This window comes from Bos indicus, chromosome 13 (genome assembly GCF_029378745.1).
Source record: "Bos indicus isolate NIAB-ARS_2022 breed Sahiwal x Tharparkar chromosome 13, NIAB-ARS_B.indTharparkar_mat_pri_1.0, whole genome shotgun sequence".
Taxonomy (NCBI): Eukaryota; Metazoa; Chordata; class Mammalia; order Artiodactyla; family Bovidae; genus Bos; species Bos indicus.
In genome coordinates this window covers 26,522,758-26,539,134 of record NC_091772.1, presented here as the reverse complement: position 1 = coordinate 26,539,134, position 16,377 = coordinate 26,522,758, and the positions used below count along the sequence as shown (strand labels likewise).

Here is a 16,377-nt window from a genome sequence, read left to right as displayed (position 1 = left end):
AACATTTAATACCCACATTGTTTTAAGACAGAATCATGGAATCACAAAGCTGTAAAGAATTTTAGACCAGAACACTAGTCTAAGGAAGAAACTAAAGCTAAGAAAATTTAAAAAAAAAAAAAAGAAAGAAACAAACAAAAGCTCAAGGCAGTTAGAGTCACAGAACTGGTTAGTGTGTAATCCAGGACTAGTCTTTTGTCTACTATTTTCTAGTCCTTCTCATTTCACCTCTTTGTTGGAGAGAAGATTATGAGTTCAAAATCCGTAACAGTAAGACCTTTTTAATAAAAAAAATAGCCACTCTGCAAAATGCTTGGGTGCATTTAAATTTATTTTATTAAGATTACAATCTCCTGGTTATAAATCTTTTTTTATTTGACTTGTGGCATGATGAATGAAGAGTAAATAAAGAATTCTTAGAAAAATATATATGTACTATGACAAGAATAAAAGCAGCAAAAGAACACATTTCATACTACGGTTATGGATCTATATATTTCATTAAAGCAAGAGAATCAAACCTGATTTGTAAGGTAGGCTGCATAGCAAATGTGAAATTATGAAAGGATAACTGTTACATACATTCACAAGTCATTTGTTCTTGTTCGTAAAGAAGCAGAGGAATGGGAGAGACTCTGATTGTGGGGCCACACATTGGGATCAGCCTGGAGCCCTTTCTCTTGCCACCATGAACCCCAATCCTCAACAGCAAAGTTCAAAGGGCAGACTTCTAATTTTGAAGACTAGTGGTGCAGTTGCTCTGATACAGCTTAAGTGGTGTCTCTCTTTCCTCAGTTTTAACAATAAGAACTTTCCAACAGACTATGAAGACATGCAGCATCAGTTAAGCCTGTGCACAGTGCTTCTCATTTTTCTCCTCCAGTGGGCCTCCCTGGTGGCTCAGTGGTAAAGAATCCACCTGCCAATGTAGGAGACATGGGTTCGATCCCTGGGGTGGGAAGATCCCCTGGAGAAGGAAATAGCAAATCACTCCAGTATTCTTGCCTGGGAAATTCCATGGATAAAAGAGGAGCTGGCGAGCTACAGTAGATAGGGTCACAAAGAGTCAGATATAACTTTGCGACTGAGTAGGCATGCACTTATCTAACCTACTTCTTGAAAAGAAGCCCCCGCCCTCTCTCTCCTCTGCTCAAAAGAAAATAAAACAATGTAGTAATAACAGATCTAGTAAAAATAAACCATCAAAAACGAAAGAGCAAACCCAAGATGAACAGAGGGCAGAGACTTTTTGCAGAGTCCTTTTGCAGGCTTTGTGAGTGTCAGAGCTGTGACAGAAAAAGAACTCCCAGGCCAACTCCACACACATCTCATCATTTCCATCAAGCCACACCCCCATCACACGCACAAAGTGAAAGTGAAGTCGCTCAGTCGTGTCCGTCTCTTTGCAACCCCATGGACTGCAGCCCACCAGGCTCCTCTGTCCGTGGGATTTTCCAGGCAAGAATACAGGAGTGGGTTGCCATTTCCTTCTCCAAGAGCTGAGTAATTAGAGAATTTGCTCTCAGGAGAGGTTTGGCGATTACAGAATCACTGAGTTTATTCTGGCTCCCCCATGTGCTAGGGGAGACCTACCTATGTCCTAGTAGCTGAAAACACGTCCAAACACCGAGCCTCTGACTCCTGGAAAAAAGAATCTTGTCTCTTACAGGCAAATCTCATGCTCTTACAGGCAAAGCAAGATGAGTTTCCCTGATCACAACTGCTATTCCCAAAAAAAGCACCATTGGCACTGCTGGAAAAGAGGCCATATGGACTGACCACGACATTGAATCCTTCACAAGGAACCAGACCCTGTAAAGGAATGCCATTTCTGTTTGGAAACACTTAGGTAAACCTGAAAATTAATTTCCCTTTTTTGAAAGAAATTTTAAAATACATTTCTTGTTTGGCATAAGAGGAATTCTGCCTGAAGCCTAAATAAACACAGGAGGAAAATGAAATCCGGCCAAGACGACATTAGACAATTTTAGGGTTACTTCCAGATCCGTGAGTCTATACGCTGACAACACTCTGAAATCTAAAAATATTAAATCAAACCACTGAGCTGCTTGAGAGAAGGTAAACTTATATACAGATATACTTATCTGTGTGTGCGTACATGCTAAGTCACTTCAATCATATCTGATTGTGTGACACTATGGACTGTGGCCCTCCGGGCTCCTCTGTCCCTGGGCTTCTCCAGGCAAGAATATTAGAGTGGGTTTCCACACCCTCCTCCAGGAGATCTTCCCGACTCAGGGATGGAACCTGTTTCTCTTATGTCTCCTGCGTTGGCAGGCAGGTTCTTTACCACTAATGCCACCTGGGAAGCCCCCATATTTCTCTTTACTATATATTTATTTATCAAGTATTTATTGGACCTTCTAATATATGTTAAGCATTTAACAAGGAAAATCTAACAAGACATTTTAAAACAAACATTTCCTTCAAATTGCAACTGACACTGTGATAAATAAATCAAGATAAGATACCAATGGACTTTTTAATTGTTTAACACAGATTTTTTTAAAAGTTAATTAGCAAGCAAGAAAAAAAACGTGACTTACATGGATGGGATCCAGAATTTTGACTGCTGCTTTTTGGCCATTTTTCTTATTCAACACTTTAAAAACTTTTCCATAAGTTCCTTTGCCAATCGTTTCAGTGATTTCCCAAGTATCAGAAGGGTCGGGAAAGTTATCAAAGATGATTGATTTTCCAATTAATGGAAGCATCTCAAAAGTTTAAATCACTGGAGAGAAAAAGCACAGAGCTTCATTGACATTTGATTGGTAATATTAAACAGCACACACAAACTCATGGGAAATTATCTAATATTTTCACTGATATGATGGGAAATACACAGCAGTAACCAAATGTACTCAGAGTCAAAGAAATTTTTAATTTCAGTTCTTTTTGCAAACAGATGAATACGAGTTTAATAATGTTTTGTAAGCAGGGCTTTATATGTTTAATACTGTCCCATATTAATTGCTACTATTAGTAATTATTTTCAGATTGCTTCTGCTGCCGCTAAGTCGTTTCAGTCGTGTCCGACTCTGTGCGACCCCATAGACGGCAGCCCACCAGGCTCCCCCACCCCTGGGATTCTCCAGGTAAGAACACTGGAGTGGGTTGCCATTTCCTTCTCCAAGGCATGTAAGTGAAAAGTGAAAGTGAAGTCGCTCAGTCATGTCCGACTCTTCGCGACCCCATGGACTGCAGCCCACCAGGCTCCTCCATCCATGGGATTTTCCAGGCAAAAGTACTGGAGTGGGGTGCCATTGCCTTCTCCTAGAGGCACACATTTAAATCATTTTGATTTACTGCTTTATACTCATGAATGAAAGAATTTTAGAATAAACCTTAGCAATGATAAAAGTCCAACTTATTCATCAAAGCAAATCCCACACTTTAAAATGATTGTGTTTTTTTATTTATTTTTTAATTGAAGGAAAATTGCTTTACAATATTGTGTTGGTTTCTCCTGGATAACATCCTTCAAGAACCAGTCATAATTATACATACATCTTCTCCCTGTTGAGCCTCACTCCGCTCCCCTTCATCCCACCCATTTAGGCCATCACAGACAGCCAGGCTGAGCTCCCTGTGTTATACCGCAGCTTCCCACTGGCTTTCTGTTTTACACATGACAGTGTATATATGTCTCCTCTTCTGCGTCTCCAATACTGCCCTGCAAATAGGTTCATCAGTACCATTTTTCTAGATTCCAAACATATGCATTAATATACAGCATTTGTTTGTCTCTTTCTGACTTACTTCTTACAGGTTCTAGGTTTATCTACCTCAGTACAATTGAGTCAAATTCATTCCTTTTTATAGCTGAGTAATATTCCATTGAATATTGAATATCTGCTTCATCCATTCATCTGTCAATGGACATCGAGGCTGCTTCCATGTCCTGGCTATTCTAAGTAGCACTGCAATGAACACCAGAGTACATGGATTCTTTTTGAATTGTAGTTTTATCAGAGTATATGCCCAGTTGTGGGATCCCTTGGTCATAGGATAGGGTTATTCATAGTTTTTTTAAGGAATCTCCTTACTGTTCTCCATAATGGCTATATCAGTAGGAGGGTTCCCTTTTCTCCACATCTTCTCCAGCATTTTTAAGTGATTGTGCTTTATATTACTGCTCTATGTAAAACCCAACAATCAGTCCCCTATTGCTTTTAGTATGAAATTTCTTTCATATAACCTAACACATCCTTTAAAATATGGCCCTTGCTTAATTTCCTAGCCTCATGTCTCACTACATGTTCCCTCAGACACTACAACCTACCCACTTGGGATCCATCAGGTCATCCCCTTCTTGCTTGAGGATCTTCACATACAGTCTTTGCTCCCACTTGGGTCTGTGGTTTCTTTGCTAAGCTCTAACTGCTACTTTTCTTTTCACGTATTTGCTGAGATGTCATGTCCTCCAAACCGAACCACTCTCCACCCCATTTGAGTTGTGTGCCCATCTCTGTGCTCCATGAGCTCTCTGAACCCACCGTGACCTGATATTCCTACACACCCAGCACCTGGAGCACCCACTCCAGTGTTCTTGCCTGGAGAATCCCAGGGACGGGGGAGCCTGGTGGGCTGCCGTCTATGGGGTCGCACAGAGTCGGACACGACTGAAGCGACTTAGCAGCAGCAGCAGCAGCAGCACCTGGCGCAGGGCTCAATTAGGAGAACATGGCTAATGAGGTCAAGTGATTTTAAAAATGATTTCACACATAAGCTGAGATAAGATCTTCCAAGTAGTGCTACTAACCTTTCATGTTTTCCTTAAATTACATTCAATCCTTTGTATAAATTTAAAGAAAAAAAAAATGAACAGAAAGACCAACCAGAACATCTGTGGTGGTCCTCTGAATTTTTTGGTTAACCATGCAAAACCTCACTCTTTTCAATGCTATAAAGTTGACTGCAGTTGTTCCTGGATGTGTATACATAGAAACAGGCCTATTAATGAATGTGTTAATATCACATACTAATATCAGCCCATGAAATTCATTTGTCTGACTACAACTTTCAACCTCATCCAATCTACCAATCCATTGATTCTTCACTTTCTTTATATCCATCAACTCTCTTCAGTCTTCATTTCCACTTCATTTTCTCCTTCCCCAGCATAAACAGGGCTTCCCTGGTGGCTCAATAAAGAATCCACCCACAAGGCAGGAGAACCTGGGTTCAATCCCTGGGTTGGGAAGATTCCCTGGAGGAGGGCATGGCAACCCATTCCAGTATTCTTGCCTGGAGAATCCCCATGGACAGAGGGGTCTGGTGGGCTACAGTCCATGGGGTCACAGAGTTGGACACAACTAAGCAACTAAGCACAGCACAGAGAACAACAGCATAAATTCTGCAGTTTGAATTATTATAACTTCCTTGCAAATGCCCTAAACATTCTTGCTTCTCTCCTTCTTCACCACCAGTCCCCTGGGGTTAAAAAAACCAACCCTAGTTAAACCTTACATCTTCTTCACACCTGTGCCTATAGCTGGAGAACACCACACAACTGGGCTGAACCATTTCACTTTAAATTCAGGATCAAAAACTTACAAGTAGACCCTCAATTATGTCCAGCAATCTTACTGCACTTCCCTGCTTTGGATATTCACTTCTCTCTGGTGAGTGATCTCCATCTTCAAATTTCTCTCTCCTCAGATTGTTCCCTTGTTGCTGTCCATCCTCTCCCACCAAACTTCCCAGCTGATGTCTTCATTTAATAATTAAGTGACAAAATGGAAGCAACAATAAACTCTTTAATTTTCCCATCTCAGAAACCACAAACCAATGTGCATCAAACAGAAGGAGTTCATTCTATTTATCATCCATAACTGCTGTCTGCCCTCAGTCTTTTTCATTTGTTCCATCTCATCCATCATATTTCAGCTCAAATATCACATTTTAAAAAAGATCTCCCCTGCATATTTTATTCCTTCCTCAGAATGTAAGCTCCAGAGGTACAGACTTTATTATTTTTAGCTCTGTATCCACAGTTCCCAGAACAATATCTAACACATGGCAGATAACTAGTAAATGCAGGCTAAATGGGCAAATGTTTATTTGTTTATCTGTTAATTTGACACCTGAAACCTTAGCTCTCAGTTCACTTACAAACCTTATAATGCCTAACTCTGTGTCTGGCATATAGTAGATGTTAAATATGTAGCTGCTGAATGAGTGAATCAGTATTCTTACAAAAAAAAAAAAAAAAAGAATGAGAGAAATAAGGATTAGAAGGAGCTAAAGAGAATTTGAAAATCTAAACAGAATAATGATCATATTCATTATATTTAAGGGGACATCATTCAGTAAATGGCTATGAATGCCTGCTGAAAATTACATCACTACATAAAAAGACACTTAGGAATAGTTCTTAGAAAACTTAATCTTTATGAAATTTGTGCCTTTGATCCGAAATGCAAAAAAAACAAGTAGGAGGTAATCAGTAATAATCATCCAATTCAGTGATTTCATAATCAGTGACAAGATAACTACTTTATACATCTATCTACTTGACTCATGCAAATAAGCGTTTATGCCATCCATATAATGTAAATGTTAAACCAAAAAAAAAATTAAATCTTATTAAATGCCTCAAATAGAAGTATACAACCAGGAAAAACATTCATTTTATGGAATAGTGCCTTTTCACTGGCAATGTTAATGAACATAATAAACCATGACTGGCACACAGTATCCAGAACAGTCAAATTCAGGGACAGAAAGTATAACTGTGGTTGCCAGGAGCTTGGGTGGAGAAGGCGATAGCACCCCTCTCCAGTACTCTTGCCTGGAAAATCCCATGGACAGAGAAGCCTGGTAGGCTGCAGTCCATGGGGTCACTAAGAGTCAGACACGACTGAGCAACTTCACTTTCACTTTTCACTTTCATGCATTGGAGAAGGAAATGGCAACCCACTCCAGTGTTCTTGCCTGGAGAATCCCAAGGATGGTGGGCTGCCGTCTATGGGGTCACACAGAGTTGGACAGGACTGAAGTGACTTAGCAACAGTGGTAGCAGCAGCAGCAGGAGCTTGGGGAAGGGGAATGGGAAAGATTATTTAACAGCTAGTTTCAGTTTGAGAAGGTAAAAAAAAGTTGTGGCAATGGATAGTGGTGAGTGTTATACAATGATGTGAATGTAGCACTGAAGTGAACATAGTTTTTAAGTGGTTAAAGGGTAAATTGTATGTAACGCATATTTTACCACAGAAAAAATGCTACTTTGGACACAGTATAGGGAAACAAAGTAATGAAAAACAGGAGACCCAAACTGAGAGACATGGAAGGGAGACCACAATTGTCTGCTTGCTCTCAGATCTGTGCGTGACCTTCCGTGTCCTGAATCTCAGGGGTTGACATCTCAAAACTGTATTCCCCAAAGTCCCTGTCCCACTGGTGTCCTCCGCTGTTGGATTCTGTCAGTGGGTGTGCCAGGCAGAAGACTGGATGGGAGGAGGATCTTTCTCCTCTGCTTTCTCTAGTTTTGTGGTATGTCCATGTGGCTCCATCTCCCTGAAGGTCCCTGTTTCTGTAGGGTAGACCTGCCATGGTTCTAGACGGCCTCAGCATTTGCATTTTGGTAAGACCATTTCCTTGATGTTTCTGTACAGTACAAGGAGTAATGATAGTTTTTAAGATTATGATCCTAACTCTGAGATTACCTCATTATCTTCTGTTGGGCTTTCAGATATCCTAAAACATTTATAACGAATTCCCCCTATACCTTAGTCTGTTCAGGCTGCCTGAACAAAAATAATATAAACTGGGTGGACTGGAAACAACAAGCATTTATTTCTCACAGTTCCCGGGGCTGGGAAGCCCAAGATCGTGTTGCTGGTAGACTTGGCACTAGATGTGGGTCCCCTTTATAGATGGCACGGTGTTTCTGCTGTAACCCCATGTGGTGGAAGGGACAAGCTACCCCCCTGGGGTCTCTTTAATAAGATGCTAATCTCCTTCATGAGGCTCTGTCCTCCTGACCTAATCACTGCCCCAAGGCCTCACCTCCCAACACCACCACCCTGGCAGTTAGGGTTTCAACATATGAATTTGGGGAGAATACAAATATTCAGACCATGGCACCATATTAAATTTCCTCTGTTGAACTACTTGGTATTGATTCTATTTTCCTGACTGATTCAGTCTAGCACACATCCAATCAGTTTGTGGAGGAGAGAATGGAGAAAAATCAACAGATAATGGCTGAAAGTTCTCCCAAACAGGCAAAAGGTATGAACACTCAAATTCAGGAAGCTCAGTACATTTCTTTGAAAAATTCACAGTTGGATACATGGCAATGAATCCAGAGAACACCAAAGACAATGAGAGGCTCTTGACACCAACCATATAGGAAAGATATATCACATATAGAGGGAAACAATTAGAATGACTGCTGATATTTCAATAGAAAACAATAGTATAATATATTCAGAATGCTGAAATAACTGCCCATCTAAAATAAACAAAAGTATCCTTCAAGGTCAAAGGCAAATTAAAGATATTTTTCACCTCAAAAAATTCAGTTTAACAACAATGGCCCCTGAGAAAGAGAACTTCTAAAGGATATCTTTGAAAAATGACAATGATAATGACAAGGAAGGTCTAAATTACCCAAAACAGTACATAGTGACACATGTGTGTAAATCTAAACTAACACTGACTGTAAGACACAATAATAGACAAAAATGAACTATAATAATCAAAAGTAGAATGCTAGAATTTAAAATGTTCTTAAGTTCCTCATATAAAGAGGCAGTTAAAATATTAATTATAAATTTAGGCTTTAAGATATCCATGTCAAACACTTAAACATTAGACCCTAAAAATATCATGCATAACTTTCAAAATATTAAAAGAGAAAAACTGATGTTAACAAACTCAATCAAAAAACTCTGGAAAGGAGAATAAAGGAAGCCTTTAAAAAAGAAGAACCAGAAAGCATAAAATACCCTGTGAAAAGGAACATGAATATGCCAATAATCACAATAATTGTAAATGGACCAAACTTACCATGAAAAGACAGAAACTGGTAGCTCACAGCTGTTTGCAAGAGATTCACATAAACTATAGACAGAGATAGACTGTAAATAAAATAATGGTACCGTGTACCATTCAACAAAAGAAAGTGATGTGACAAGATTAATATCAGGCACAAAGTACTCAAAGGAAAATTATTTATTAGAGGTAAAGAGGGTTACTACATAATAATCAAAGACTTAATTCACCAAGAAAATATAAAAGCTCAAAACAGAAGCCTAGAATACATGAAATAACTGAAAGAAATACAAAGAAAAAGGGAAAAAGTCACAATTTTAGTGGGAGATTTTAACACAGTTTGTCAGTGTTTTTTTTTTTTTTTGGTTCAAGTACAGAGAAAAGTTCTTAAGAATAAATAAGATTTAAACAACTCTAATCCATTTGGAGCTTCTTTTTGTGTGTGGTGTCAGGGAGTGTTCTAATTTCATTGTTTTACACGTAGCTGTCCAGTTTTCCCAGCACCACTTATTGAAGAGACTATCTTTTCTCCATTGTATATTTCTGCCTCCTTTGTCATAGGTTAGGTGACCACAGGTGTGTGGGTTTATTTCTGGGCTTTTTTATCCTGATCCATTGTTCTATATTTTTAGTTTTGTGCAAGTAGCATACTATCTTGATTTCTACAGCTCTGTAGTATAGTCTGAAGTCAAGTAGCCTGATTCCTCCAGCTCTGTTTTTCTTTCTCAAGATTGCTGTGGCCATTTGGTGTCTTTTGTGTTTCCATACAAATTATAAACTTTCTGTTTTAATTCTGTGGAAAATGCCATTGGTAATTTGATAAGAATTGCGCTGAATCTATAGATCGCTTTGGGGAGTATAGTCATTTCACAGTATTGATTCTTCCAATTCACAAATATCGTATTCTCTCCATCTGTGTCATCTGTTTGTACTGAATGGATATCCTGAAATACACATGAAATCTTGTATCTAACAACAAATAACCTTCCCAAGTGTACATGAAAGTCAAAGTGTTAGTTGCTCAGTCATGTCTGACTCTTTACAACCCTATGGACTATAGTCCAGGAGGCTACTCTGTTCATGGAATTCTTCAGGTAAGAATACTAGAGTGGGTAGCCATTCCCTTCTCCAGGGGATCTTCCTGACCCAGGGATCGAATCCAGGTCTCCTGCATTGCTGGCAGATTCTTTACTGTCCGAGCCACCAGAGAAGCCTGAACGTACATGACTGCCATGTAATTAAGTAAGAAGACAACTACTAGATAAATTTTTAAAAACCTATAGTATCAGATACTTTAAAAGGAACTGCTAAACAGTTCAAGGGCCAAAGAAAAAATGCAATGACTTTTTAAAAATAGACTTAAAACTGAATAATAATGAAAATATCTCTCATGAAAATTTACTGGATACAGCTAAAGCAGTAAACAAAGGAAAACATATAGCCTAAAATTTTTATCTTAGAATGGAAGAAAGGCTAAAAATTATGTAATTACAAAATAAAAGCAAAGATTGTAGAAAAAAGGAAGAGTTGAAATTAAAGACATTACAGAAAAAGAATAAGACAGATTAGAGAATGATAAATACAACAGTTCTTCAAAGATAATTTTTTTAATACATAAGCCCCTATTAAGACTGATCAATAAAACCAACAAAACAGAAGATACAAATGAGCAATACTAAGGTTGAAAAGACTAACAAATTACAGCAGAGACTAAAAAGATCATAAAATGATAAATTTTTATCAAAAAACTTAAAAATTAGACTAAGTGGACTAATTTAGACTACTTAGACTAATATTAGAGGGGAAAAAAAAACAAAAATAAAAGTTAGTTTTTTGGAATGTTTGCATTAATGTGCTTTCATACTATAACTCCTAAAACTCAATTCTTCACTCATATAATAACTAAGGGGACTATGTTAAGTTCTTAAGTACCAGAAAATCACTCTAAGTATCTTTTAATACTTTAGAGGTAATGACCAAATTTATCAGCAGAAGGGGCTAGAAACTCAAAGGATAAGTGCTTCATAAGTGAACATAAGCACATTTCCTTTTCCCATATAACACAAAAAATAATCAACCTAACTGTTAACTTTTCCAAAAGATAGGGAGAGAACACCATTTCTCAATGCAATGAAAATGCCATTTGCCCATGATATAAAACACACTAAGAAAGTAGCAGATGGTTTTACTCAAAATTGAGCAATATTTTAATACTGTGATTCTCACTTTTCAAAACACACATCGTGTATTTTCTGCAGAATGTTATGGAAAGACTCTTCCCTTTATACACTCCCTTCTGCCAAGCTGTTTAAACTCCACTGCATGCATATGGTTTACATTAGATTCAAAAGTAGCTCCTGCCTGTGATGGAAGGGGAATCCTGGAATGCCAGCGGGGCAGAACATGTGTGTCTCCATAGAGCATCCCAGAGAGATCTCAACAGATAAGCCAGAGGACATTATCTTCCCATTAAAAGTCCTTCAAAATCCACATTCTTACTGTGTCTTCCAGATCCTTCCTGACCCCTCTAAACTCAGTCTACTTTCTTTTTCATCTCTCACACCAACCACAGCCTCAGCTGTCTTCTGACAAGTCTTAGAACAACACTGTTCCTGACTTTAATTTGTTGTAGAGAATATTCTCCTGGAATGATTATGAAAGTCATAAAGCCTTGCTGGTTAAAAGTAGCCTACAGAAAAGTGAGTCTTCCATATAAAACCACCTTTCAGAGACAGCAGGCTGAAGCACTAGACAAGTTCTAACTATCTACTTTCTCAAAGAACTTTAAAACACAAACTGACAGAAACCTCTGGTCTCAGTTCACTACAGACCAGATGAACTGGTCACATATCCCTCCAGCTTTTCACTAACACAGGCAACAAAGTTTGGTTAAAACAGACCTTGTCCAGTGATACGTATGGTCTGCTTTGAATAAACCATAATTAGTGTTTTGTTCCCTTCAATTTGCTTAAAAATGTTTTGCAGAGAAGGGGGAAAAGGTCTACTTATGTACTTCTATCTATGTATCCTGCTTTCCACCACTCATTTTCTCATTCTGTAATTACTGCGATAAAAGCATGTGCTTACATACTAGAACCGAAAGAAAGGCTATCATTTCCTAGAAACTTAAAACATTATTTTAAGTTTTAGCATAAACCTATAAACGTCAGCATTGACAGCTGTAAAATGGAATAATCACGCATGTCTGAACTAACTCTCAGAGTTGACCTAAGTATCAAATGAGCTGTATGAGGAAACGATGCTTTGTAAATTGTGATACAGGACAACTCGCCTCCTTTGTCAAGGATGCAAGGTGAGTTATAGTTTTGGCCACACAACTGCCTGTTCCAATTAGTAAGGGATAGTTTCTGAGTAAGAAATCACAAACTGAGGTGTCTGCAGGGACAAAGGAGGTAAAATGTGTGAGTGAAGCACATGTGGATGAAATAAATGCACGGAGTTTAGAGGAACTGTGGCAAAGTTGAGGGCAGTGTTTCCCACCCAAAACGCACAGCTACATCCCAGCTGCAGGTCTGGCAGACACAAGCCCTGCCTTGCCTGGTCCCCTTGTTTTTCAACAGAAGCAAAGACTCTGGGAATTCACTTAAAATTTACAAAATTTAAACTATTTGGTAATAGTTGTAAAGTATTCATTATTTTAAAATACAAAGCTGACCCAAATAAATATATCAAATTCAGCCTTTAGGCTATCAGCCTATAACTTCTACAGGAGGTTTGTTTTGTGTTCTTTGTTAAAAATGACCAACCAACAAGAACCTCTCCACCTGGTATAATCACCCTGAGACATCAGGAAAACTAGATTATAACAGTGGCAAGCATTTTTCCGATTGTTCATCAGTGCCAAGTACCCACTGGGCTTCTACTTTTACATGTATTACATCATTTAACTTTAACACTTATGAGAAGCCCTTCAGAAAGGCATTATTACTGTGTCCCCATTTTCAGAAAAGAAGACTGAGGATTAGACTTTTTAAGGTCATAATGCTGGTAAATGGCAGAGTCAAGAAACAAACCAGGACAAAGTCCATGGTAGAACTTTGATGTTCAGTGGTAGATGATTTCAGTTCTAAAGAGTAATGCTTCCCAATTGGAGGTTCCTAAATCCCTGTGTGTCCTTAAAGTGGTATGGGGTCTTCGGTGAATTAGTTTTAAAGTGTAATGGAAATCTGTTTACCCTCTAATGGATAACTTTTTTTAAAAAAAATTTATTTATTTATATGGCTGCACCAGGTCTTAGTTGCAGCACATGGGATCTTCACTTGTGGCACAGAAACTTAGTTACGCCAGGTGGGATCTAGTTACCTGACCAGAGATCAAACCCAGGAGGGCAGTCTTAGCCACTGGACCACCAGGGAAGTCCCTATAATGGATAATGGAGTTAATCTTTCAAATTATCAATCCAGGGAAAAAACTAAACAAGAGACCCTCATTTGAAAAAAAAAGGGGGGGGGGGAGTAAATAGTTTAGAGCACTGACACTGCAGAAATTATTAAAGTGATAAAACATTTTTACAGCAAAATTTTACATAATTTGCAACCATATAGTCTAAAGTATATTTGTACTTTCAAATATTTATCACCCTATTAGTAGTAACTAATGGACCTTCAAATAGTTTGGATCTGACAGGCAAAAGTTATTTTTCAAAGAATATTTGCACAAAAAATATTAGGCTGTAAAGAGAAAATTTTAAAAAGGAAGTGCAGGACAGTGGTACTCCTTGTATGACTGACCAAAATATCTTCAAATATAGTCTGGTATTAAAGATCACCAGATTGAATCTTTTAATGTACACTTTTTTGTTCCCAACAATAATAAAAAAAGACTAAGACAAATGAGAGTAATTTTTCACACACTAGATATCACATGAATAGACACATAAAAAACAAGTTATCTTTGAGATCTCATACATCTCTAAATTTTCCCATTTGAAAACAATTATCTTTTACAGTGTAATAAAAATCAATATGGCATGAATAACATGCACTGTCATTTATCTGTCAAAATTTAGCACTTAGGCTCCTGCAAATCCAGAAAACTGGTCAACTTTATCACCTACCTTTAGCAAAGCTTGAAAATAACTCTTTCAGATATCATGACAAAGAGTAAATTCCAGGCTGCAGCTGTGTTCCTGGGTCTGTAACACACAACAAAACTCAGTGTTACAGGTTTAAGCATCAAGCATCTGGGAAAAGTGTTTAGAAGCTAAACATAGAAACACTGAGGTAGTATAACAGGACAGTAATTTATTACTCAGGTTTAATTAAGCGACTAAAAGGGAACACCACACATCCTATGAAGGCATAAAGTAACTCTGAAGTTATTGGATCAATGAGAAATACAAAAAAAAATAAATAAAAGGCTTTAAGAAAACCCATTCAATCACCAAGAAAACTCAAATCCGTGAGGATTCTTGGGGTTTTCCAATTTAAAACAACAAAAAAATATTTTTAGTGCCATTACAACGTCTATTTCAAAGCTTACAACCATCATCCCAATAATAGTAAAATATTATTAATTTTTTTTAATTTCTCACAGAAAAATTCTAGCAAGGTTCAAATAGAAACTATTACAGAACAGAGCTGTTGGTGAACAAGTCGAAACGACATCGTTGCTGGGAGGATTGCTCTACTTCTTAGTAACGACCGCAATGTTCTTTCTTGTCTGCCCTTTCCCCTTAAAAAGGAAACTTTACAGATGCGTCTGGCGGGGAATGGACCCCAGCTTCACCGACCTGCTCCAGATAAATCAGTCCTGAGCAGGACGTCCCTCGGGTGGACCAAGCGCGGCGCGGGCCTCAGGTGCCCCGAAACCGCCGGGACTAGGCGCGCGGTCCCCGCGAGTCCCTCTCGCGTTCCCGGTCCGATTCCCGGCGCGCACCCCACACCACCTGTAGCCAGGGAACTGATGCCGCCTGACCCGGGGCTCCGAGCCGCTGAAGCCCAGGACCCCTACCTGGGCCGGAAGCGAGCGTCTCCATCCTCCCCTTGGGGGCGCAGGTTGGGGGCGCGCCTGGGCGGGGCGGGGCGCTAAAGAGGGAGCGGCCACGGGGCGGGGCACTCGAGGGGGCGGCCCCTCTCCAGGTTCTCAAGTGCTGTTCCTCCTCCCACCCCGGCGCGTCGCCGCCCTCGGTGCCCGCCGGAAAAGAGGCCGCTCCGTCCGCCCCGCGCACCTCGCAGGGCCCAAGTCTGGCGGTCAAGCCTGGGACTAGGTCACGCCTCCCTGGTCTGTAGCCCGGGGGCAAGGGAGGGGACCCACCAGATCCTTGAACACCTCCCTCGGACAGACCCACTGTCCTGAAGCAATTTCTCCTCGCAATGAGCGGTGTCTTCCCCCAAACTCCGTGGGGCTCATGGCACAAGATGTCATCTCTAGGCCAGCGGGCTCTGATCCCGAAAGTGAGAAGTAAAGTAGGTACTGAGATATCCCTGCGGATACCAGTTCACTTCATCGGCCTGCCAAAGTGGGGCTCGCTTCACCTGCCAAAGTGAAGTCGTTAACCACCAGTCCTCTAACTGGTCATCCCTGACACCTGTATGACCAGGTTCCCTGAACAGCCTCAGGTGACATTTTGGGCGTGGTTATGCCTTCCTCCCCTTCAAAAAGTGAGACCCACAATCAAAATGTCATTTAATTGTGTTGATAATCTAAATTGGTCTATCATTTGTGATGTCTAAGAAGAATTCTAGAAAAGGTCAGTTCAATTCAGTTCAGTTGCTCAGTCGTGTCCGACTCTTTGCGACCCCCTGAATCGCAGCACGCCAGGCCTCCCTGTCCATCACCAACTCCCAGAGTTCATTGAGACTCACGCCCATTGAGTCAGTGATGCCATCCAGCCATCTCATCCTCTGTCGTCCCCTTCTCCTCTTGCCCCCAATCCCTCCCAGCATCAGAGTCTCTTCCAATGAGTCAACTCTTTGCATGAGGTGGCCAAAGTACTGGAGTTTCAGTTTTAGCATCAGTCCTTCCAAAGAAATCCCAGGGCTGATCTCCTTCAGAATGGACTGGTTGGATCTCCTTGCAGTCCAAGGGACTCTCAAGAGTCTTCTCCAACACTACAGTTCAAAAGCATCAATTCTTCGGCACTCAGCTTTCTTCATAGTCCAACTCTGACATCCATACGTGAGCACTGGAAAAACCATAGCATTGACTAGATGGACCTTTGTTGGCAAAGTAATGTCGCTGCTTTTCAATATGCTATCTAGGTTGGTCATAGCTTTCCTTCCAAGGAGTAAGCGTCTTTTAATTTCATGGCTGCAGTCACCATCTGCAGTGATTTTGGAGCCCCCAAAAATAAAGTCTGACATTGTTTCCACTGTTTCCCCATGTATTTCCCAT

The 16,377-nt window shown here is 39.8% G+C and overlaps 1 protein-coding gene across 5 annotated transcripts in view; it reads right to left on the bottom strand.

Moving 5' to 3' along the window:
• MYO3A (myosin IIIA) overlaps nucleotides 1-15,068 on the bottom strand; it is a 173,612-nt gene extending 158,544 nt beyond the window's left edge. For 4 of the 5 annotated variants that reach the window (XM_019973123.2, XM_070800834.1, XM_070800838.1 and 1 more), the window contains exons 1-3: nucleotides 14,774-15,052; nucleotides 14,099-14,176; nucleotides 2,568-2,752 (exon numbers count right to left, since the gene is read on the bottom strand). In XM_019973123.2, coding sequence (XP_019828682.2) covers nucleotides 2,568-2,735 — 168 coding nt within the window. In that variant the 5' untranslated portion in view covers nucleotides 2,736-2,752; nucleotides 14,099-14,176; nucleotides 14,774-15,052. Of the gene's footprint in view, nucleotides 1-2,567; nucleotides 2,753-14,098; nucleotides 14,177-14,773 lie in introns of all 5 variants that reach the window. The other variant, XM_070800833.1, reaches the window with a different exon arrangement.
• Nucleotides 15,069-16,377: the final 1,309 nt, after the last annotated feature.